A 24,277-nucleotide genomic window follows, 5' to 3' on the forward strand; every position below is an offset into this window, starting at 1 on the left:
ACAAGGATTGGAACTCTTTACTTTTTTTCTAGTTTTTGTTTTGTTTTGTCTTGTATTTTTTTCATTTTAACACTTAAGTAGCTCCCAGGCTGCCACGCAACACTGAAACCACTCTATTTCTTCTGCTTGGCTAAAAAGACAGAAAAGACAGTCACACCGGCTTCAGTAATGCCAATTTTTATATTTCTTATAATCGCCAAAGAACATTAAGCCAATGTGGCTCACAGTCAAGTTTTTCATTTTACCACTTTTCCTCTGTTCAAAACTGAATTTTTGTATGTTTATATTAGGAGGCTGAGTGGCCTGGTTACTTTAAGATCTTGAGAACAAGACAGTTAATTATATTAATGCCTATGATTCATGATGCTAGTCACTCTTAGTAAACTATAAAAATCGTAACCAAAACTTTGTCAATGTAAAAGTTTCAGGATCCCTTGCTAAAATTAAACAGTACTTTTAACAAGACTTTTGACTGAAGAGGTTGAAATTAGGTACCAATAAACATAGACTATAAATGCAACATTAGATTCTCCTTGTCTTCCTTAAGGAAACACACCAACAATTTGGACTGAGAACTTAACAGTTTATCAGAAATCTCTCACAGGCTTCATCCATGTTCCTGTCCATTTGTAGTGATATCATAGTTGCCATAAAAAATGTCTGTAAAGACCATGACCAAGAGACCTGTAGTCCAAAGAAAGGGGGAACTTCCTAGAAAATACTTGCCACAGTTCATCAACATACTCAAAAAACTATGCAAATTGGTCTTTTTGCATTGTTACATCTTTTTTTCCCTTTATTATTTAGGGGAGGGGGGGGCATCATTGTTCATCAGATGCCTCTCTCAAATGAAGAGCTGCCATTCTCTCAATGTCATCAAGGCTAAGAGACCAAACCCATGTCTTGAAATCCTATGTAGAAAATAAAACAGAGAAAACTGTTAACTCATAAGCTCAATCATTTCTACTCTGTTTATGAATCAGTAAGTGATGTTGAATTTATGTAATTGCAAACTTGTTACTACATAAGTATGATAATTATGACCAGGATCAGTTGGAAAATAATAAAGCAGGTAAGTTACGAAAGAAACTGTGGTGCTGCATTGGTGGAAGACTATAACAGGGTAATTAAGTATTATCAACTGAGTTGATAATGTAAATTTGCCACTGTTATGAGTTCCAAAGCTGACATTTCGAGAGTTAGCCCTTCCTCAGGGCAAAATATTGAATTATAAGGCAAACAGTAAGGAGAATTACTAATGAGATCTTAGGAGTGAAAAGGTTCATGGCTTCACTACACACTTTCCTGCTAAGGGAATTTTATCAACCAAAAGCTGGAAAATGGTGTCAGTCTGAGGTATTCACAGTTTTCCGAGTCTCACAGCAAACATAAGAGAGGTTGATCAGAGTCACAGATAGAGATTGGTGTGTTCCACAAGATTTTGAAACAACGATCTTTCTGGCTTGATTTTGAGAAGCTGGTTACTTCCTTGCAGTGGTCACACAAGGAAGTTTAACTTCTCAGTAAGTACTTTAAGTCTTCATAACCCAACACCAGTCTGTGTATTCTCCATACTGCTCTGTATATACATTTTGTAAGATGCTGACTAGAGGAATTTGTTTAACAATCAAGACCTTCTTTAATTGGTGATTATTTCCTTATTTCTTGCAACCTAATTGTGTGATTCAGGGGTGATATTGTAAGGAGAAATTAGACTTGTGTAATAAAATTCCTTTTTCTCAAGTCTGCTAATGATCTCATTGTTTACTTTGATTAAGTGTGTGAACCAGTTAGACTTAGTAGAAGCATAACAGAGAGAACTTCAGATCATACATGCCAAACATTGAATGCTCTAAACCTTAAAGGTGATCAGCATCCAACTTCCTCTTACAGTCATACTGCTGAATCATTCTTTATGATTATGAAAATAGAGGAAACGACAACCAAACTATCATTTAGAAGCTCTGATTTTTAAACAAATTCTCCCTTACAATACCAAAGGAAATATACAGAGAAGAGTAAGGAGATTATGGATACTGATGTTAGGGTGAAAAGAGGTTTAAAAAAAATTATTTCAACTATCAGCTTTGCACTGCTTAGGAAATGAAGCAACTGAGAAATTTTCATGAGCAATCAAGAAGCCAGCAACTCTTGGTTTCCTACAGGGTATATGCTTCATATCTCAGTTTATGATATCCCTGTAATTCAATTGTATGGCCTGCTAAATTCAAACATTTGTTTTCATGTTTTCATTGAAACCTTCTCCCCCTACATGAATTTGAACACAGAGATATAATAAATATCTTACTAGCCTCATTTCTTGGTCCCTTCTGTAACCTACAGAACCTTGCTATTTTTTTTTTCTCTTGGAACTTCTGGCCCATGCAATTTGGACCCGAGCCTTAAAACTGGGAGAGAAAAACATGGTCCATAACTTACAGGCCCCAAAACCCCTTAGTAAAAGGTGTGAACAAACACTAATGTCTCCTGTTGATTGACATGAAATCTCGTGTGTAAAGAGTGTAAATAACAACAAACCTCCTTGAATTTTTTCATCACTTGCTCAGTGTCCTGTTCACTAAAATGGCTTCTGAGAAGATCTCTAAGTAATCCAAAAAATTCACTGTTATTTCCACTGCTGGCTCCTTCACTTTGTTTTTTCACGGATAAGTGAAGTTTGCTCCCATCCACAATGTGATGATCTCGTAAAGTGGAAGAGTCTGATAGCAAGAAAAAAATTAACCTTTAACCATTAACACAGTATTTAACCCTTTAACTTCCAAGATCTGATTGTTAATTCTCCTCTCTAGCTACTACACATTTCCTTATAAATTAGTTACGAGAATTTCGTGTTGGATCAAGATAACAAATTCTACCTGATAAGTTTGGGTAGACTCATTACCTGTTTACCTAGATAATTTATGGATATTGATTAAAAGGAGAATTTACATGTCTGTCAGTTCTGAGAGTTAAAGGTTTATGGGAATAAAGTATTAAGATTAAGAAAAAAATTGAAACAACTGATGGTTCTTTTGAAACTAGAATTTGGGTGGTTAAGCTACCCCGATGGATGGCGACATTTCACAGTATACTCAATTATCTGATTTGATGTGATCCCTTTCGGACTTTTGCAAGTAAAAGAGCTATAAAAACTATTTAACCCCAGAACCCCATGATCTGACAGTGAATTCTGCCTTTAGCTTCTACATACTTCCTGTAAATCAGTTTTGAGAAATTTTTGTTAGATCAAGATAACAACTCCTACCTGATAAGTTTGAATATTCTCATTACCTGTTTGCTGGGTAATGTAGAGATATTATGGGGAGAAGTTACATGTTAATCACTCCTAGAGTTAAAAGATTAATGAGAAAAGTGGAAGCCACATAATGCATCCAATCCAAAATAACGCCTTCACGCCTGTACATGTAGCAAGAAGCTTAAATGTTAATATTGCTTACACTTGTTTCTTGCCATTGTCTAAAACTTTAAAGGAGTTTTCTCTTTTGATACCTTGAAACATAATTATATAAAAATACTTTCAGTTTAAATTTCTGTTTCCAGTCAACACTTCCTGTCAACTTGGTGCTGTAACAAGTTGCAAATCAAACATTTGCCGCTATGAAATAAACATATGATAACAGTGCATATCTTACAAAAGAATCTGTTTTTTTCCCCTTCTTTTTTCTTTTTTAAATATATTGAACTTAAACCTGCCATAATTTAACCACATATATATGACCAATTTCATTACAATACCTGGTAAAGTTTTTCCTCTAAAAATCAATCTCTGTTGTAACACTGGAATTTCAAGCTTTTCATAAACTTGTCTTTTTACTAGCGAGATCTGATCACTTGCAGAGACCTGTAATCAAACCACAAGAACAGAAGAAAACAAAATACAGCCATTAAAATATGAAGCAACCTATATTTTATGATAGGAGATTGTCAAATACTTGTGGAAAAAATAATTTGTGGTGGTATAACGGAGCGTTTCGTGTTGGCCAAAAGTCTCATCAGCTACCTTTCGGAATTTTCCACAAATTTTTTGAGAATCGCGCTCAAAGTCCCACTTGCATGTTCAAGATGTCAGCCGTCTGTGTCGCAGAACGACTCCTAACTGCACGTCCACGGCTTTCAAGTTGTATCAAACATGTAAACGTTTCGATTTTGAAGCTGCCTCTTCATTGACAACCATATATCCTTTGAGACCTTTAAGTTTAAGACAGTAAAGATAAAAATCTAATGTTCAAGAAAATATCGTATGTCTTTCTTCAGGAGAGCGTTTGTTCCTCTTCGTACGATGCAACACTGTTCCTTTTTTCCGAGCAAATCTTACCTACCTCCAGACGCGCTTCTTGGCCATTTAGTATTTTGACAGTTATCTGCATATCCTTGTCTATATATCTGAGATCTCTGGTCAAAAGATAGAACTTTAGCAAAGTAAAAGGGTACCTCGATGATTCTTTACATATTTCACTTAAGGCGAGGCTGCTAAGCTGCAGCAAACAGAGAAGTCACCGATTTAACAAAAGACTGGTCAAACGGTGACGCATGTGCACTTGGATCCAAGCCGCAGAGCATTCTGTTGAGAGTCGAAGTGAGACCTAGTCTTTGGTAGTTTGTGAGGGAGGTTCGAAATTCTTACGTCAAGACTTATGTGCTTTGCTTTTATAGACTTTCTCCACTTTGAGCTGGTCTACACTCCAATACTTGTTTTACACTTTGCACGGTGGAGTGATGAAGTCGCCGGTTAGCTCAGCCGTTTGGATTGCTCTTTGATGTTTTCATGGAAGAGTTGTCGGTAAACACCGGGGGAAACTGTGTGTAAAGAGAAAGAATCAGAGCCGCACAAGGTATTTTTGACGACAGCAGATGCATGCTTAACGCGTACAGTGGACTGGCAAGAGCTACAGGGATTGAAAATTGAAAGGTTCTGTCATTTACCTTCATCACCGAAGTGAAAATAAAGCATAACTCAATTAAGAGTTTGAAGCACACGGTTTTATAAAATTATCCATGAACACTTCAGTCTACCACTTTATTATTGAGACTCTTGCGCATGACCGGTGTTTGACCGCTGTGTTGCTGTAGCAAGGCAACAAAGCCAGACCGAGCTTTTTCGTTTCCAATCCCCTGCACTCTTCTTCGGTCACATTCCTTTTGGAATGGGAAAACAACCGTCCATGATCGGACAGCAACGTCCGATTTGGAACGGAAGGATGCGACTGAGGACGAGTCCGTCTGATATTTGACGGTACCGTCCGTTTTTGGACGGAACATCGGACTTCGGACGGTTTAGACGAAAGCGATCGATTTGGACGGTATACTAGCTTCAGGTTTCGCATAGTTTCTATCTAAGTAGCCATCGTCTCACATTGAATTTGACTATTTGAATCAAGGAAGACTGAGCTGGGGGCCTGGGAGAGGGTGGCCTTAGTCCACTCCCCCCCCCCTCCCCCCATACAAAATCGCGTCCCGCAGTTCCGTGAATTTAGGAACTCTCCAAATGAACTTTTCAAGATCGCATTGCAATAAGTTACGAGTAAACGTGCGAATATTAAATGGGAAACTTTAAGATTTGTAGTTAGACCTCTTTATTACAGGACGGTCTTTCAGCTATCAGTTAACCTGGAGCCTCTGGTTTAACTGATTTAAGTTGTAGCTCGTGAATCAAAGAGATTTGCTTTTTCTCCATCTCTCTTTATTTGGGGGATAGCGAAAAGAAATTTCGGCCTCGTTCATCTAATTGCAGTGTTATAAATGACAAAATAAACGGCTGAATCTGAGTGAGTGAATGAAAACATATCTTTACCAGACTCAAAAAAAAATTAAAACACGTAATTTCTTTGATTTCCTGTTCTGTTAGGTTACCTGTCTGCTTATGGCATTGAAATTTCCCTAACTTACATAAACTTCAACAACGACGATCTTATTGATTTCAAATAGTCAACATTTCTGTAGGAAAACATGCAAACGATTGCTACTTATAAAAGAACCAAAAACTTGCACTTTAGCTAAAGAGTAAAAGTTTAGGGATGCGAAGTCTGTTGACCACCAAAAATGGTAATAAACGTGGTAAATTAGAGCTAATAAAATCTAATGCTAATCGCAAAGGATTCAATTTCGAACACCGTTGGTGGCCGCCTTTGAGTTTACTTCAAAAACATGAACATCTAATACTGAAACTCCGGGGTGCCGTGGAGCTGATCCATAAATTGATTTGTTACACTTTTGCCACTTTAACACCGTTTGTTTGCATGGCCAGGCGAAGGAAATGAGGAACGACACTCGTAATATCTCTCGCCTTGACTTTGGCACTAATTCTTCGAGGCAACTGAGTCTGTTAAATGAAGTTGTATTAAGTGAAAATCGTTCGGCCATTTGCGTTGAACCAAGTTCTGTGATGTCACCGCTTGTCGTGAGCCTTTTTAAAACTTTTTACAAAGCAGCCTCTACGTCATCCATCACGTCGTGGTTTCGCTCTTCACAATCCTGGTCGACAGTTTGCTTCTCGGAACTTTTCTTCTGGATCCAATAAAAATTTTTCGCAACCCTACCACATTCTTTTTTATCGGTTCGGCCATAGTAGATCTCCGTACTGGATTGGTACAAGAACCTACTTATGCCACCTGTTTCATGCTCCTGTACTTTCAACATCCTTCGTCATCAAAATTTGTTGCTTGGATGCGATTTGAGAATTATTTTTCAGAGTTTTGCGTCTCTATATCCCCATCAATTGTCTTTGCCTTCACATTAATGCAATATATCGTAGTTGCATCGCCTCTCAAGTACGGCTGCATGAGTATAAAGAAGAAAGCTTTCATTAAGGTTGGTGCAATAGATGGTTATCATACACTCATCTGTTCTTTACTTCTGATGGGTGTTCCACCACAGAAGACCAAAGAGGCCATCGACTTATTTCTTCACAGTTACACCGTTGTTCTCATCACCATCATGGTGTACATCTTCTGCATTACACTACGAAAGAGAAAATGGCTGTAGGACGGTCACTTCAAGATGAAAGCTCATCGACTTCTCGCGAGGAAGGAAGACATATGAAGGTGCAGCGAAGCGTTGTACGTGTAAATTTTTTCCTTCTTATTGTTTTGATCGTGTCTTTCGTGCCTTCGATCATATTCTTGACAATGAGATTTCTCATGGAGGGCTTATTCGGTGCTAGTGCAATAAAGGTTCAAATAGTAAATTTGATTGCCGATAATTTGATTTGCCTGAAATTCCTGTTAGACCCGGTTGTATACGTGTGGCGCATACCGAAGTACCGTGAGTCTCTGAGAAGAATATTTTGTCGCTAGAAGGATATCGGCAGAGAGAGAGCAGCTTGGCTGGAAAGGAGAGTTCAGTAATAGAATTGAATAAGTTATAAGAATTAATAATACATTGCTCACCTTCAAAACTGTGTACACGGAATAAGACTGGAATTGAATAGTTTGAAGCCAAGCGGCAGGCTCGTTGGGCGGGGTTGCTTAGTGGGTGTGGACCCTCCAAGTATCCCCTCAGTCTGCGCAAAGGACTTGCGAGGAAGCTAGAATTACAACCAAGACTATCTATGATTTCCAAAGTCTTCAGAAATAGAAATATGGATTTCAGCGCTGTCTTAGCGGTTAAACCACATTGATGGCGCTCAACAATGAAATACGTGACAAGAATCCTTTACATTTTGATAAACATAGACATGCTTTACCCTAGACCACCTATTACTAAAAACCCTTTATCGTTTATTAATGAAATTGCAACATTATAATATTATTCACCCATGCATATAATGCATGGGTGAAATGAGAAAATTTGGAGAGAAGAACCAAGCCAAACGTTTCAACCATCCTATGCGCTCCATCTATTCGTCGAAAATAAGCTTTACTATATTTAACATTTTAGATTAGCCTTACACCTTTCGCTGCTGTTTAGGATATTTTTGTGGTTCTTTTTCAGAACGACGAGCTATAATTTAACTAGTCTAATATTATTTCTTTGGGTGCTAACAGGGGCAATTACAGCATTCATTTGTCTGCTCGAAATGAAACCAACTTTTTGAGAGCGAAACTATTTACGAGGGAGGTGATTACTTCACATTTTGCCCGCGAAAATCAAGAAGTATAATTCCAATATAACTCAAAAATAATACGAAAGTGTTATTAAGACAACTGTAACATGTGGACTCAATGGGTACTCAGCAGCGGAGTTTACCATCCATGAAAGATATTGCTTACTATTACGTCTTAAAAGAAGTTGGAGCTGACATTATTTTAACACTCGGAGGATCCCTTGAAGACCATGCAGGATAACATTTTGGATATCTCCTCTAAGAAAGTTTCATTCTTTATGGCTTTAGAGATAAAAAGGCGTGGGAAATGTTTTGACGAGTAAGACCCTCAGCGAAAAAGAATTTCCATTTCTGTCCTGCTGAACCATCAGTGTGAACAAAATATTTATCTCTTCTCCTACTGGCCACTGTTAAATATGCAACGGTCTAAAAGCGGGCTTCTTTTAACATCGATTGCATGACATAAACACCTTATAAACCAACGGCTTCCGTAGATCTGCTAATCACGCCGCAGAAATTTATTTACTACGTTGGGTTTGCATGACCAGGCTAGGAAAAGGATGAATGCCACATGCAACAACTCCTACTTTAGCTTTGGCAAAAATTCTTCAAGGCCACCAATTCCAAACCTGTTAAATGAATCCGTATTCAATGACAACCATTCAGTTGCAAGCATTGTACCGAGTTCCGTTATTTCAGCGCACGCGATGGGTCATGTTGAAAATTTTTCCAAAACAGCATTTGGTTCGTCTATCTTTATCATCATAGTTTCGCCCGTGACAATCCTGGCCAACATCTTGCTTCTTGTAACTTTTTTTGCTTTCAGCATCCTTCGAGGAGAAATTGTGCTCCTCAGCTGGAATTTGCAGGTCATTTTCCGGCATTTCCAGTCTCAATATCGGCATCCATCGTTTTTGCCTTCACATTGACGCAGTATATCGTGGTGGCATCGCCTCTGAAGTACGGCCGCATGATTACAAAGAAGAAAGCTTTCGTTAGCGTTGTTGCAGTATATCTCTATCACACGTTTATCTGTTGTTTACCTCTGATGGGTGTTCCGCGGAAGACCAAAGACGCCATCGACTTATTCTTTCACGACTACGCTGTTGTTCTCATCACCATCGAGGTTTACGTTATTCTGCATTACACCATGAAAAAGAAAATGGCTACAGGACGGTCCCTTCAAAACGAAACCTCATCGACTTCTCGCGAAGAGAGAAGACACATTAAGGTGCAGCGAAGCTTTGCCCGTTTAAATGTCGTTCTTCTCATTATGATCGTGTTATTTGTGCCTTAGGTTATACTCATGACAATAAGATTATTTCCATCCCTTTTCATATTTCAAAGGAGAGCGATTATTTGAGAGAGAACTTTCCATGGAGGGCCAGGTGATTGCTTTAAATCCCGCTGGCAGAACACAAGTCATTCTAAGAATAGCTGAGATGTAACATGAAATAATTTCTAAGAAAACTGCAAAATGAGGTAGACTCAAGGATACTCAACCGAGAGTTGATCATTCAAGACAGATATAGATGAGAGTGAAGTAATTTTACGGACGTCTTAAAACAAATAGAAGGGGAATGATCTAAAATATTTTCCTCGAAGATATTGACTACTCAGATGGGACCACCGCTGTGAAAGTCCGATAAGTAATTAAATACCGTGAGCAAATATAGCATACAGACGAAAAGATCAATTACGAGAAGCGTCTATATATATCTTACCACTCATTTTGGGGGATTTTGCATGGTACAAAGCAGGCTATGAATTATTTTGAGCAATTTGACTCTACTATGCTAATGTTTTATAAATGCGGGCCGAAGCTGATAAGTACTCGAAGGTCAACATCTTTTATAGCTCCTGAGGCAGTTTCATTTTCTTTGGTTTAAGAGACGTGGGAATGTTCTCGCGATTAAGTTCCATAGTTACAAATTCTTTCACCACCTCTTTCCCGCTAAAAACGTTTGTGTAATCAGAATATACTCCATTTTTAATAGTGTTCGCAACAATTCCCAAAATTGTGGAACTGTTTAATATATAGAGGTTTATTTTGGTAGTCGTCGAAAGCCAAATGGCAAGAAAATCCCTCATAAGAGATAAGAAACGATTAGGCTGGGAATAACTCGTTTATTTCCTTGCTGGAGAGAAAGTCTATTTATATGTCGTGAATTTAATGACACAAACAAACAATTTAAATTTCTTAAACGATCCAAGAAGCTTTTTCCTCCGAAAACAATGCTATTGTTAATGTCACAAATCTTGATGATTTGATTTTGAAACATGTATTTTGTTTAGAATAGCATTCTAGAATGGTCCGTTATTTACTTTGGTATTTGAGGTCGTGCTGATGCGTATTTGTGCGTATTCTTTATTGTATTAGGCATACCCTATGTAGTCTAGCGGTTATCGACCAAAATTGTTCAAATTAATGATAAAAGCATGAAACTTTGCCACAGCACTAATGACCCTCAAACTAACATTTTCTGAAAAAGGCTAATTCAATATAACTTCTGGAGATGAGAACCAGGCATGTCAGAAATTCGCGAAAAAAGGCTATAAATAAAAAATCTTCTTAAATGACATTGGGTACGGACATTTGCGAAAAAAGTCTTCAAACATAACCACCGTGTCATTTTCTATCCATTCATATTTATCTTATGCCATTACGTGACTATCCTCTTTGATATTTATCATAATGTTTGGGTGCTGTGTGGTTAAACGTTAAATATACCTGTTTACAGTATTTTCTGAATCACAATTGTTAAAACTTGTTTATCTTAAAAACATGAAGCTTATGTCGTTCCTTGATTTGACATTCTCTTCCGTTACTTTGGTAAAATTAACCAGCTATTAGAAATAAGCTTTGGTTAACAGATTTGAGATTCCTGTGGTAACTTTCTCAGCTACACCTCTTTGAGCGGCGCTTTGGGTGAAATCTTAAACTGTTCTCCTATCTAACCGAAATTCAACAAACGATTGATGTACTGCCTAATTCTTACTCGATCTACACTTAGTCTAGTTTTTAGTGACACCGTTGTACATATCTATGGTTGTTGGCAGTTGCCGCCACAGTTGTACAAACCAGTGCATGCCAAATTAGCTTTTAAGCACTTGAATCGCCCTCTACATGAGGCTCTACATCCACATCGAATGAGTTCGTGACCAGATTCCTTTCCTAGCGGTAAAGCGGTCCAGAATGGTGACCATGAGTTGTTGAGCTGCTGCCACCCCCAGTTATATGGGCTTGGAAGCATGAGTTTTATTGTGATGATAGAGCACTGCGTTCGACTCGCGGTAAATTTCTCAGTTGTGATGGGTTCAATTCTATCCATGGGAGATGTCTGATTCATCATTTATGACCGCTAATGTGCACCAAAATGGAAGAGGGTCAACCCTTAATCTGTGCTGACATTTTTAAAGCTGAGTAAAGTTATCGCTGACCTGTTCAGTTCAGCACTTGCCAGCTCACCTATCTGACATCTTGCATCTGTGATTTTAGTCTCGTTTTCAGTTCTGCTGGATTCTTTATCTTTATTACGATAACGAGTGCTTTTTAGAGACTTCCTGTACTTGGACATGCGCCACGCGGAGGCAATCGGATCTAACAGAAATTTCAGGTAAAGCAGGTTATCGGTCATCAAATTTGCAACGAGAACCCGTATCCCATACCGAGCAGTAAATACGTCGTCCAGAAAAAATCTGATCGTCATGAGTATAACTGAAGGCAGGAAAGACATGATCATAATAATGAGGAGAACTACGTTTAAACGGAGAAAGCTTCGCTGCACCTGAACGTGTCTTCCTTCCTCGCGAGAAGTGGATGAGCCTTCGTTTTGGAGTGAGCGCCCTGCGGTCATCTTCTTTTTCATGGTGTAATGCAGAACAATGTATACCACGATGGTAACGAGAACAACAGCGTAGTTGTAAAAAAATAAGCCGATGGCGTCTATGGTCTTCTGTGGAACACCCATTAGAGGTAAACAACAGATAAGCGTATGATAGAGGTATAGAGCCACAACGCTAATGAAAGCTTTCTTCTTTGTGATCATGCGGCCATACTTCAGAGGCGATGCCACCACGACGTACTGCGTCAATGTAAAGGCAAAAACGATAGATGCCGATACTGAGATTGGAAATGCTGAAAAATAAGATGCAAATTCCATCCAAGGTGCACATTTTGTCCACGAAGGATGCTGAAAGTATATCAGCAGGAAACAGGTGGCATAGATAGGTTCTTGTATCAGTGCTGTTGGGAGATCCACGATGGCCAAACCGATGAGAAAGTAGCTGGTTGGGTTGCGGAAAATCTTGAGTGGATCGACGAGAAAAGTTACAAGAAGCAAACTGTTGGCCACGATTGTCATGGACGAAACTATGATAATAAAAATGGACGAGCCGAAAGCTGCCTTTGAAAACTCCTCAACATGCATCATCTCTTTCTGTGAATTAAAGCCAACTGCCCTTGTGCAAACTGAAGAATTTGAAGGTTTTTGGCTCTGTTGTAGCTCTTTGAAGTAATCAACGCCTATGTTGAGCAAGGAATAATTTGCACAAGTCAAGTTCATTTCAAAAATGATGATCAGAGCGCGGAAGAAATTATTAGCGTGAAAATGCTTTCCCCATTCGTTTATTAACCTGTTTTGCGTTTATATGACTCATAAAAATTGATTTCACAATTTGTTTACCATGGACATGAGACGCTGTGTCGCCATTATTACGAACTTAGACATAGCCATCAAGCCAAGTATTTTATTGTAAGATGTGCTAAGCCTTTTAAATTTTGAAATTGCACCGAATTTGTGCCTTTTGGAATAAGTTCAATTATTCCAGTGGAGGTCCGCACGTGTTGGGATCAAAGAAGAACAAATCATTCAGCATAGCAGGGAATTTCATTTTCCATCTGGATATTTCGTAAAGTGACAAATACCAAATATTTGAAAAGCTCTATCAAACAGTAGACCTTAGCCGGATACGGAGATTGGACTTCAACGAATGCTTATACTCAGCTATTTACAAAAGGATGTATTTATAGTGAACAAGGAGCTTGGACCTTCAACCAAGACCAAGAAAAGGCCCATTGTTGCGTTACACAGCGTTACTATTGTATACCCAATTGTGTCGTAGATCTATACTTTCCTAAGTAGAAGCAGATTTACTAATCGCGAGTGTTGTATGGTAAATAAGTTAAGTTTCAGTTTAAGATATCTTTTAATGACTTTCCTTCGCGATGTGATAATAAGGGTTAGTTTTAAGGTGTAATTTCCCTGTCGGTAAGTTCTTGAGGTTTGGAAAAGCCGAATGAGATTGTTACAAAAGGTAATATTTTCATGTGTGCGCGCTATTTTCTTTGTTTTCAAGTATACTGTCTCTACCGTAGAAGATAACTCCAGAGAACCTTATTTTAAGTATTCTCTATTCTTTTAAGCATATTTGAAAATCTGTACGTTTTTTATTAAACGTTGAGCGTGACGAATTTGGTCTTAAAAGGCGTAACGCTTCTCCTTTTGCGAATCCCGTATTTACGCCTTTAAGAGTATGACATGAAAAATAATAGGTGTATAAGAAGGTAGCTGTCTCTTTGTAATGAGTTTGCATGTCAAGGGTTGATTCCCTGTTAAATAACTCGCGAATTTTATATTATTCACACAACCATCGGCTGTGAGTGTAACTGCTGCCAAATGAATAGATTCTTGGGCAAGGCTGCAGTTTCGATTCTTTCTGAATCTCCTCAGTTGCCTCCTAACAACGAATTTGTCACGGAGGAATAACAGGAGTCGCGCAAGCCTGCCAAAAATTTTTAACTTTGGAAGGAATGGCAACAGGCAGTGAATTCCCATTACATTCCATGTTTATTCGCGCTATCTTGCTGCCACCGGAGACGTTCCCTCGACCGCGACAGGATGTAAATGACTCGCTTTTCGTTTTACGGCCATGATGCAACGCAATCAGAGTGCGCACACCACCTGAGGTACACTGTTGTTCTCGTTGCCATCGTGGCAATTATACATTATTCTGCATTACACCATGGAAAAGAAAGTGGCCGCAGGATGGTCACTCCAAAACGATAAGCTCTTCGACTTCTCGCGAAGTGGGAAGACACATTAAGGTGCAGCGAAGCTCTTTCCGTTTAAATGTCGTTCTTCTCATTATTATGATCATGTTTTTTCGAGCCTTCATTTGATGAGCGATAACCTACTTTACCTGAAATTTCTATTAGATCCGATTGTTTATGCGTGGCGCGTGCTCAAATACCGTGATTCTCTCGGAAAAATATATTGTACCCACAAAGATATCGGCGGGGAGAGCAAGGTGACCGGAATTGAGAGATCAACAACTGAACTGAACCAATCGGCAATAACATTGTTCAGCTTCAAAACTTTGCCAATGAGTGAGTCTGGATTTGAACCTTTGATCACTTTGAAAGGAAAGCTGCAGACTATCTTTAGATACCAAGGTCTTCCAAACAACGAAACATGGATTTTGATGCTGCCTTAGAGGAAAAACCAAATTGAGAATGCTCAATTACGACATAAATTATTTGAAACTTATAAAGTTTTGGTAGACATTGACTCGCTTTACTCCAGACCGCCTACATCCCTTGATGTTTTACCACTGACTATGCAACATTTCGAAGCTTATTAGTAAACGAGTGGAATGATAAAATTTTGGAGAGAAGAAGCAACCAAATCTTTCCATCGCTCTAAATGCCCTCAAGATATTGGTCGTAAAATAACTTTACTTTGTATAGTCTAAATTGATTAGCTCATATTTTTAGAGGCTGTTTTGGTTCATTTTAGTTGATCTTATTTGGAGTTATTTCTAATTAAAATTTACCGCAACTGCTGCACCATTATTTCGTTGAATCTCAAACTGGGGCAATTATTTCCATCCCTTTTCAAGTTTCAAAGGAGAACGATTATTTGAGAGAGAACTTTTCATGGAGGGCCAGGTGATTGCTTTAAATCCCGCTAGCAGAAAACAAGTCGTTTCAAGAATAGCTGAGATATAACATGAAATTATTTCTAAGAAAACTGCAAAATGAGGTAGACTCAAGGATAATCAACCGAGAGTTGATCATTCAAGACAGATATGGATGAGTGCAAAGAAATTTACGAAAGTCTTAAAACAAATTGAAGGTGAATGATCTAAAATATTTTCTTCGAAGATGTTGAATACTCAGAGTGGACCACCGCTGTGAAAGTCCCATAAGTAATTAAATACCGTGAGCAAACATAGCATATAGATGAAAAGATAATTAACGAAAGCGTCTTTAGATATCTCACCACTCATTTTGGGGGATTTTGCATGGTACAAAGCAGACTATGAATTATTTGAGCAATTTGACTCACCTATACTGGTATTTTATAAATGCGTGCCGAAGATGATAAGTACTCGAAGGTCAACATCTTTTCTAGCTCCTGAGGCAGTTTCATTTTCTTTGGCTTAAGAGGCGGGGGAATGTTCTCGTGATTAAGATCCATAGTTACAAATTCTTTCACCACCTCTTTCCTGCTAAAACGCTTGTGTCAACAGATTGTACTCCATTTTTAATAGTGTTGAGCACAATTTCCAAAATTGTGGAACTGTTTAATGTATCGAGGTTTATTTTGGTAGTCATAAAAAGCCACATGTCAAGAAAACCCCTCATAGCAGGTTAGAAACGATTATGCTGGGAAAAACTCGTCTATTTTCTTGCTTGAGAGAAAGCCTAATTTTATTTTTTCTAAAGCTTTTTCCTCGGAAAGCAATGCTATTGCTAATGTCATAAAACTTGTTGATTCGATTTTGAAACATGTATTTTGTTTAGAATAGCATTCTAGAATGTTCTGTTATTTACCTTGGTATTCCATGCTGATGCGTATTTGTGAATAAGATTTGATATGAGCATTAAGTCATATATATTGTGTTAGGCGTATCCTTATGTGGTCTCGCGGTTATCGACCAAAATTGTTTAAATTAATGATAAAAGCATGAAACGTTGTCACAGCACTTATGACCCTTAGACTAGAATTTTCTGATAAAGGCTAATTCAATTTAACTTCTAGAGATGAGAACCACGCATGTCAGAAGTTCGCTAGCATGGAAACGAGGCTAAGAATAAAAAGTCCTCTTAAACGACATTGCTTGGTGAAAAAAGCCTTCAAACATGACCACCGAGTAATTTTCTATCCATTCATATTCATCGTATGATATTACTTGACTATCCTCTATGATATTTATCATAATGTTTGGAGGCCCTGAGGCTAAGCGTTAAATATACCTGTTTACATTATTTTCTGAATCACGACTGGTAAAACTTCTTTATCTTAATTAGAAACATGAAGCATATGTCTTTGCTTGATTTGACATTCTCTTCCGTTACCGAGGTAAATTTAACCAGATATTGTAAATAAGCTTTGGTTAACAGACTTAGGATGCCTGCGGTAAATTTCTCAGCTACACTTTTCTGAACGGCGTTTTAGATGAAATCCTAAACTGTTCTCCTCTCTAACCGAAATTCAACAAACGATTGGTGTACTGCCCGATTCTTACTCGATCTACACTAGTCGTTAGTGACACCGTTGTAAATATTTATGGTTGTTGGCAGTTGCCGCCACAGCTGCAAAAACCAGTGCATGCCAAATTAGCTTTTAAGCACTTGTATCGTCCTCTACGTGAGGCTCTGCATCCACATAGAATGAGTTAGTGGCAAGATTCCTTTGCTTGCAGTAGAGCTGTCCAGAATAGTGACCATGAGTTGTTGAGCTGCTGCCACCCTTAGTTATATAGGCTTGGAAGCATGAGTATTATTGTGATTTTAGAACACTGCGTTCGACTCAGGGTGAATTTCTCAGTTGTGATGGGTTTAAATCTAACCATAGGAGATGTCTGATACATCATTTATCACCGCTAATGTGCACAAAAACAGGAGAGGGTCTACCCTTAATCTGTGCTGACATTCTTAAAGCTGAGTAAAGTTATCGCTGACCTGTTCAGTTCAGCACTTGCCAGTTCACCTATCTGACATTTTGCATCTGTGATTTTAGTCTCGTTTTCACTTCTGCTAGACCCTTTATCTTTATTACGATAAACGGTGCTTTTCAGAGACTTCCTGTACTTGGACATGCGCCACGCGTAAGCAATCGGATCTAACAGAAGTTTCAGGTAAAGCAGGTTATCGGTCATCAAATTTACAACGAGAACCCGTATCCCATACCGAGCAGTAAATATGTCGTCCAGAAAAAATCTGATTGTCATGAGTATAACTGAAGGCAGGAAAGACATGATCATAATAATGAGAAGAACGACGTTTAAACGGACAAAGCTTCGCTGCATCTGAACGCGTCTTCCTTCTTCGCGAGAAGTGGATGAACCTTCGTTTTGGAGTGAGCGCCCTGCGGTCATCTTCTTTTTCATGGTGTAATGCAGAACAATGTGTACCACGATGGTAACAAGAACAACAGCGTAGTTGTAAAAAAATAAGCCGATGGCGTCTATGGTCTTCTGTGGAACACCCATTAGAGGTAAACAACAAATAAGCGTATGATAGAGGTATAGAGCCACAACGCTAATGAAAGCTTTCTTCTTTGTAATCATGCGGCCGTACTTCAGAGGCGATGCCACCACGATATACTGCGTCAATGTAAAGGCAAAAACGATGGATACCGATATTGAGATTGGAAATGCCGAAAAATACGCTGCAAATTTCATCCAAGGTGCGCATTTTGTCCACGAAGGATGCTGAAAGTACATCAGCATGAAACAAGTGGCATAGATAGGTTCTTGTATCAGTGCTGTTAGGAGATCCACGATGGCCAAACCGATGAGAAAGCAGGTTGTTGGGTTGCGGAAAATCTTGAGTGGATCGACGAGAAAAGTTACAAGAAGCAAACTGTTGGCCACGATTGTCATTGGCGAAACTATGATGATAAAGATGGACGAACCGAAAGCTGCCTTTGAAAACTCCTCAACATGCATCATCTCTTTCTGTGAATTAAGGCCAGCTGCCCCCGTGCAAACTGAAGAATTTGAAGGTTTTTGGCTCTGTTGTAGCTCTTTGAAGTAATCAACGCCTATGTTGAGCAAGGAATAATTTGCACAAGTCAGGTTCATTTCAAAAATGATGATCAGCACGCGAAGAAAAGCAGTGGTTAGGGCCAAGTTCTTTAGTTTATTATTTTATGCAGAGGGAGAATTCCCACTTTTATAATAGAACTTGTGTTAATTAACCAAGGGAAACTTTCCCCTCCAAGCTAAATTAACCGTAAGACCTTCCCTATGCATTGTTACTACATTGTATTTAACTTTCCATGAATGTCTTCTCCTGAATAGTTGTTCCGAGAATTCAGTTAATTATCAGCGTGAAAACACTTTCCCTATTCGTTTATTAACCTGTTTTTCGTTTATATAACTCATTAAAATTAATTTTACAATTTGTGTACCATGGACATGAGACGCTGTATCGCCATTATTACGAACTTAGACATAGCCATCAAGCTAAGTATTTTAGCGAAGGATGTGATAAGCCTCTCAATTTTGAAAATGCACCGAATTTGTGCCTTTTGGAAGAAGTTGAATTATTTCAGTGAAGGCCCGTACGTGTTGGGATCAAAGAAGAACACATTATTCAGCATAGCAGGGAATACAATTTTCCATTTGGATATTTCGCAGAGTGACAAATACCAAATATTTGAAAAGCTCTATCAAACAGTAGACCTTAGCAGGATACGGAAATTGGACTTCAATGAATGCTTATACTCAGCTATTTACAAAATTAAAGATGTATTAACAGTGAACAAGGAGCGTAGTGAAAAGTTATCAAAGAGTAAACCTGACCCAACATTGTCACGATTGTGGTATAAAAACATCCTATATAGTGTGTCCGCAAATAACAAAACTGCGCCTGTATAAAGGATATAACGACGAGAAAATACTGCCGCCCCCACCTTTATTAATGCATTGTATGAGGTAAGACTTTAATTAAGAATATCGCGTTGATTAAATATTGTATTTGAACTTTAAGAACCTAAGGGATAAAGTATGGATAACAATTCGTTTTCCGACGCTATTATTCATTTCAAGTGAATAACTGAAATTACATTCATCCGGCTTGCTTTGCACTCGACAGAACGTTTGATTCGTCATTGCAAGTATTCGTAGTCTGTTTGTCGGTGCTATGAGAATTGGTCGGTAGTCACTTTGTCTTTGAAAGGATGCTGTATAGAGCCTTGGATATGCCAGTCGAAAATTAAGCCAAGAAAAATCATTTTGTCGGTTTTTCGTCTACTTTGGGCTACCTAAAGCCTTGGGTAATTAAGTCAAAAACTGTCGGCTTGCCTGCATTGACAAACCAATTCAATGTTTCAGAGCAGGTGTACATTTCCAGAGGCGCAAATAATCAAGTCAAACAACGTTAATAAAGCCTTGACTTAAATGGTGATATATATGGGCACAATAATACAGCAGTACGAGCAATAAAATTTTCATGACGCTATTTGGTGATCTTCCATACCACGACACTGCCAAATTCCCCCCTAAGAAGTGATGCGCACATCTGATTGCACTCATGAGTAGCAGAGCCCTCGTTGAAAACACAAGAGACCGGCGGAAACTGAGCAATTTTATTCACACAACTCCTTGCCACGACCGTTCCTTCTATAACAATATTGCAATATATATTTCGTGACAAGGAAATCGCGCGTTGTGTTTGCGGTTCTCTTATTTATGTTCATTTTTGCGATTTATCATCTTCTGTTCTGCAATATTTCAAACTGACGAAGGTGATCAAAAAGTGAGTATCTTTGCTCATGAAATTACCTTAATACAACTCTAACCTTCTCTTGAAATGGACTCTAAGAAATTGAAAGAAAATCGAGTTCGAAACTATAGAAAGGTTATCGAGATCTAATATTTTACATATTAGATTAGGCTTACACTTTTCGCATTTATTCAGGGTAATTTATGGGGTTCTTTTTCAGAGCGATGAGCTACCATTAATTTTTTGAAATTGGTGTACCATTATTTCTTTGGATGATAGCTGGGGCAATTACAGCATTTATATGTTTTCTCGAAACGAGAGCAACTGTCTGAGAGCAAAATTATTTAAGAGGGAGGTGATTACTTCAAAATTTGCCTCCGGGAATCAAGGAATAATCTCAATTATAACTTAAAAGTTATACGAACGTATCACAAAGACAACTGGGACATGTGAACTCAAGGGGTTGTCAGCAGCAGACTTAACCATTCAAAAAATATATTTCCGAGTGCGAAGTACTTTCGATTACTCGCCAGATCATTTCCCACGCCCTTTTGATGCCTTAAACCATAAATCAGTTTGAGTTTTAATGAGTTTGCATGTCAAAGGTTGGCTCCCTGTTAAATAACTTGCGAATTTTATATTATTCACACAGTTATCGGCTGTGAGTGTAACTGCTGCCAAATGAATAGATTCTTGGGCAAGGCTGCAGTTTCGATTCTTTCTGAATCTCTTCAGTTGCCTCCTAACAACGAATTTGTCACAGAATGACAGGAGTCGCGAAGGCCTGCCAAAAAATTTTAACTTTGGAAGGAATAGCAACAGGCAGTGAATCCCCATTACATTCCACGTTTATTCGCGCTATCTTGCTGCCACCAGAGATGTTCACTCGACCACGACAAGATGTAAATGACTCGCTTTTCGTTTTACTACCATGATGCAACGCAATCAGAGTGCGCACACCGCCTGAGGTGCACTGTTGTTCTCGTTACCATCGTGGTATACATAATTATGCATTACACCATGGAAAAGAAAATGGCCGCAGGATGGTCACTCCAAAACGAAAGCTCTTCGACTTCTCGCGAAGAGGGAAGACACATTAAGGTGCAGCGAAGCTCTTTCCGTTTAAATGTCGTTCTTCTCATTATTATGATCATGTTTTTCGTGCCTTCATTTGATGAGCGATAACCTGCTTTACCTGAAATTTCTATTCGATCCGATTGTGTACGCTTGGCGCATGCCTAACTACCGTGATTCTTTCGGAAAAATATATTGTCCCCACAAAGATATCGGCGGGGAGAGCAAGCTGACCGGAATTGAGAGATCAACAACTGAACTGAACCAATCAGCAATAACATTGTCCAGCTTCAAAACTTTGCCAATAGAGTGAGTCTGGATTTGAATCTTTGAACACTTTGAAAGAAAAGCTGCAGACTATCTTTAGATACCAAGGTTTTCCAAACAACGAAACATGGATTTTGATGTGCCTTAGAGGAAAACCCAAATTAAGAATGCTCAATTATGACATGAATTATTTGAAACTTATCACGTTTTGGTAGACATTGACTCACTTTACTCTAGACCGCCTACATCCCTTGATATTTTCCCACTGACTATGCAACATTTCGTAGCTTATTAGTAAACGAGTGGAATGATAAAATTTGGAGAGTAGAAGGAACCCAAATCTTTCCGTCGTTCTAAGTGCCCTCAAGATATTGGTCGTAAAATAACTTTACTTTGTATAGTCTAAATTGATTAGCTCATATTTTTAGAGGCTGTTTTGGTTAATTTTAGTTGCTCTTATTTGGAGTGATTTCTAATTAAGATTTACCGCAACTGCTGCACATTATTTCGTTGAATCTCAAACTGGGGCAATTATTTCCATCCCATTTCATGTTTCAAAGGGAAGCTATTATTTGAGAGAGAACTTTTCATGGAGGGCCAGGTGATTGCTTTAAATCCCGCTGTCAGAAAACAAGTCGTTTCAAGAATAGCTGAGATATAACATGAAATTATTTCTAAGGAAACTGCAAAATGAGGTAGACTCAAGGATACTCAACCGAGAGTTGATCATTCAAGACAGATATAGATGAGAGTGAAGTAATTTTACGGAAGTCTTGAAACAAATAGAAGGGGAATAATCTAAAATTTTTTCCCCGAAGATGTAGAATACTCAGAGTGGACCACCGCTGTGAAAGTCCGATAAGTAATTAAATATCGTGAGCAAACATAGCATATAGATGAAAAGATAGATTACGAAAGCGTCTTTAGATATCTCACCACTCATTTTGGGGGATTTTGCATGGTACAAAGCAGACTATGAATTATTTTGAGCAATTTGACTCACCTATGATGGTATTTTATAAAATGCGAGCCGAAGATGATAAGTACTCGAAGGTCAACATCTTTTCTAGCTCCTGAGGCAGTTTCATTTTCTTTGGTTTAAGAGGCGTGGGAATGTTCTCGCGATTAAGTTCCATAGTTACAAATTCTTTCACCACCTCTTTCCCGCTAAAACGTTTGTGTCAACAGAATGTACTCCTATTTAATAGGGTTCACAGCAATTTCCAAAATTGTGGAACTGTTTAATGTATCAAGGTTTATTTTGGTAGTCGTAGAAAGCCAAATGCCAAGAAAACCCCTCATAGCAGGTTAGAAACGATTAGGCTTGGCCTAATTTTATTTTTTCTAAAGCTTTTTCCTCGGAAAGCAATGCTATTGTTAATGTCATAAAACTTGATGATTCGATTTTACAACATGTATTTTGTTTAGAATAGCATTTTAGGATGTTCTGTTATTTACCTCGGTATTCCATGCTGATGCGTATTTGTGAATAAGATATGATATGATCATAAAGTCATACATATTGTGTTAGGCATATCCCTATGTGGTCTCGCGGTTATCGACCAAAATTGTTCAAATTAATGATAAAAGCATGAAACGTTGTCACAGCACTTATGACCCTCAGACTAAAATTTTATGATAAAGGCTAATTCAATTTAACTTCTAGAGATGAGAACCACGCATGTCAGAAATTCGCCAGCATGGAAACGAGGCTAAGAATAAAAAGTCCTCTTAAACGACATTGCTTGGTGAAAAAAGCCTTCAAACATAGCCACCGAGTCATTTTCTATCCATTCATATTTATCGTATGATATTACTTGACTATCCTCTATGATATTTATCATAATGTTTGGAGAACCTGAGGCTAAGCGTTAAATATACCTGTTTACATTATTTTCTGAATCACGACTGGTAAAACTTCTTTATCTTAGAAACATGAAGCATATGTCTTTGCTTGATTTGACATTCTCTTCCGTTACCGAGGTAAATTTAACCAGATGTTGCAAATAAGCTTTGGTTAACAGACTTAGGGTGCCTGCGTTAAATTTCTCAGCTGCACTTTTCTGAACGGCGCTTTAGGTGAAATCTAACCAAAAATTCAACAAACGATTGGTGTACTGCCCGATTCTTACTCAATCTACACTAGTCGTTAATGACACCGTTATAAATATTTATGGTTGTTGGCAGTTGCCGCCACAGTGGATCGACGAGAAAAGTTACAAGAAGCAAACTGTTGGCCACGATTGTCATGGGCGGAACTATGATGATAAAGATGGACGAGCCGAAAGCTACCTTTGAAAACTCCTCAACATGCATCATCATCTTTCTGTGAATTAAGGCCAGCTGCCCCCGTGCAAACTGAAGAATTTGAAGGTTTTCGGCTCTATTGTAGATCTCTGAAATAATCAACGCCTATGTTGAGCTAGGAATAATTTGCACAAGTCAATTTCATTTTAGAAATGATGATCAGAGCGCAGAAGAAAAGTAGTGGTTAGGGTCAAGCTCTTCAGGTTATGATTTTATGCAGAGGGAGAATTCCCACTTTTATAATAGAACTTGTGTTAATTAACCAAGGGAAACGTTCCCCTCCAACTATGAATTAACTGTAACACCTTTCCTAGGCACTGTTACTACACTGTTTTTAACTTTCCACGAATTTCTTCTTCTGAATAGTTGTTCCCAGAATTCAGTTAATTATCAGCGTGATAAATTAAATTCTTTAGGCCTGCTTTGCACCCGACGGAACGTTTGATTCGTCATTGTAAGTAGTCGTAGTCTAATTGTCGGTAATAAGATAGTTGGTCGGTATGGATGGATGTTGGTATGGTTGGATGTGCAAGAATAAAATTACGTGAGGAAAAATCATTTTGTCGGTACCGACAAAGCGACTGAATAAACACAAAAAGGAGAAACGCAAACATAATGCACGAATTCCTTGTCGTGAATAGTATATTGCTGATGGAATGATCGTAACAAGGGGCTGTCTGAATGAAATGGTAACGGTAACGAACATCAAGACGAAATGGTGCCAAGAGATATCGCGAACAGATGAGTACAACGTTCCAAAATACAGGGCTATGTTACAAATACGGCGAACAAATTTAAACGCCGATCTTTATTTCAACTGTCTATGTTGT

At 38.4% G+C, this 24,277-nt stretch overlaps 3 protein-coding genes and 2 pseudogenes across 3 annotated transcripts; 2 read left to right on the top strand and 3 right to left on the bottom strand.

Annotated features, from left to right (window-relative positions):
- Positions 1–161: 161 nt before the first annotated feature.
- LOC113665126 (ubiquitin-like protein 4A) lies at positions 162–5,038 on the bottom strand. The gene is made up of 5 exons (XM_027180774.2): positions 4,945–5,038; positions 4,341–4,818; positions 3,757–3,862; positions 2,539–2,720; positions 162–911 (listed from the first exon to the last, which is right to left on the bottom strand). Exons 2-5 carry the CDS (start codon positions 4,386–4,388, stop codon positions 822–824), a joined length of 426 nt encoding a protein of 141 aa, XP_027036575.1. The 5' UTR covers positions 4,389–4,818; positions 4,945–5,038; the 3' UTR covers positions 162–821.
- Positions 5,039–6,158: 1,120 nt separating this feature from the next.
- Positions 6,159–7,449, top strand: LOC113665120 (uncharacterized; annotated as a pseudogene).
- A 1,031-nt stretch (positions 7,450–8,480) lies between these two features.
- On the top strand, positions 8,481–14,690 carry LOC149045724 (uncharacterized; annotated as a pseudogene).
- On the bottom strand, positions 11,344–12,730 carry LOC113665119 (uncharacterized). The gene has a single exon (XM_027180769.2). It carries the CDS (start codon positions 12,625–12,627, stop codon positions 11,458–11,460), a length of 1,170 nt encoding a protein of 389 aa, XP_027036570.2. The 5' UTR covers positions 12,628–12,730; the 3' UTR covers positions 11,344–11,457.
- A 956-nt stretch (positions 14,691–15,646) lies between the features above and the next one.
- LOC113665118 (uncharacterized) lies at positions 15,647–18,829 on the bottom strand. Its single transcript, XM_027180768.2, has one exon. The coding sequence runs from the start codon at positions 18,152–18,154 to the stop codon at positions 16,985–16,987; it is 1,170 nt and encodes a 389-aa protein (XP_027036569.2). The 5' UTR covers positions 18,155–18,829; the 3' UTR covers positions 15,647–16,984.
- Between the last annotated feature and the right edge of the window lie 5,448 nt (positions 18,830–24,277).

This window comes from Pocillopora damicornis, chromosome 5 (genome assembly GCF_964200805.1).
Source record: "Pocillopora damicornis chromosome 5, jaPocDami1.2, whole genome shotgun sequence".
NCBI classification, from domain to species: Eukaryota; Metazoa; Cnidaria; class Anthozoa; order Scleractinia; family Pocilloporidae; genus Pocillopora; species Pocillopora damicornis.

Bases quoted from the DNA above. Each gene is read 5' to 3' on its own strand.
- LOC113665126 (XM_027180774.2), bottom strand. From the start codon at position 4,388: ATGCAGATAACTGTCAAAATACTAAATGGCCAAGAAGCGCGTCTGGAG. The intron at 3,863-4,340 runs GTAGGTAAGATT...GTTTGATTACAG, and splicing joins GCCAAGAAGCGCGTCTGGAG to GTCTCTGCAAGTGATCAGAT. The intron at 2,721-3,756 runs GTATTGTAATGA...TCTTGCTATCAG, and splicing joins TAGAGGAAAAACTTTACCAG to ACTCTTCCACTTTACGAGAT.
- LOC113665118 (XM_027180768.2), bottom strand. From the start codon at position 18,154: ATGAACCTGACTTGTGCAAATTATTCCTTGCTCAACATAGGCGTTGAT.
- LOC113665119 (XM_027180769.2), bottom strand. From the start codon at position 12,627: ATGAACTTGACTTGTGCAAATTATTCCTTGCTCAACATAGGCGTTGAT.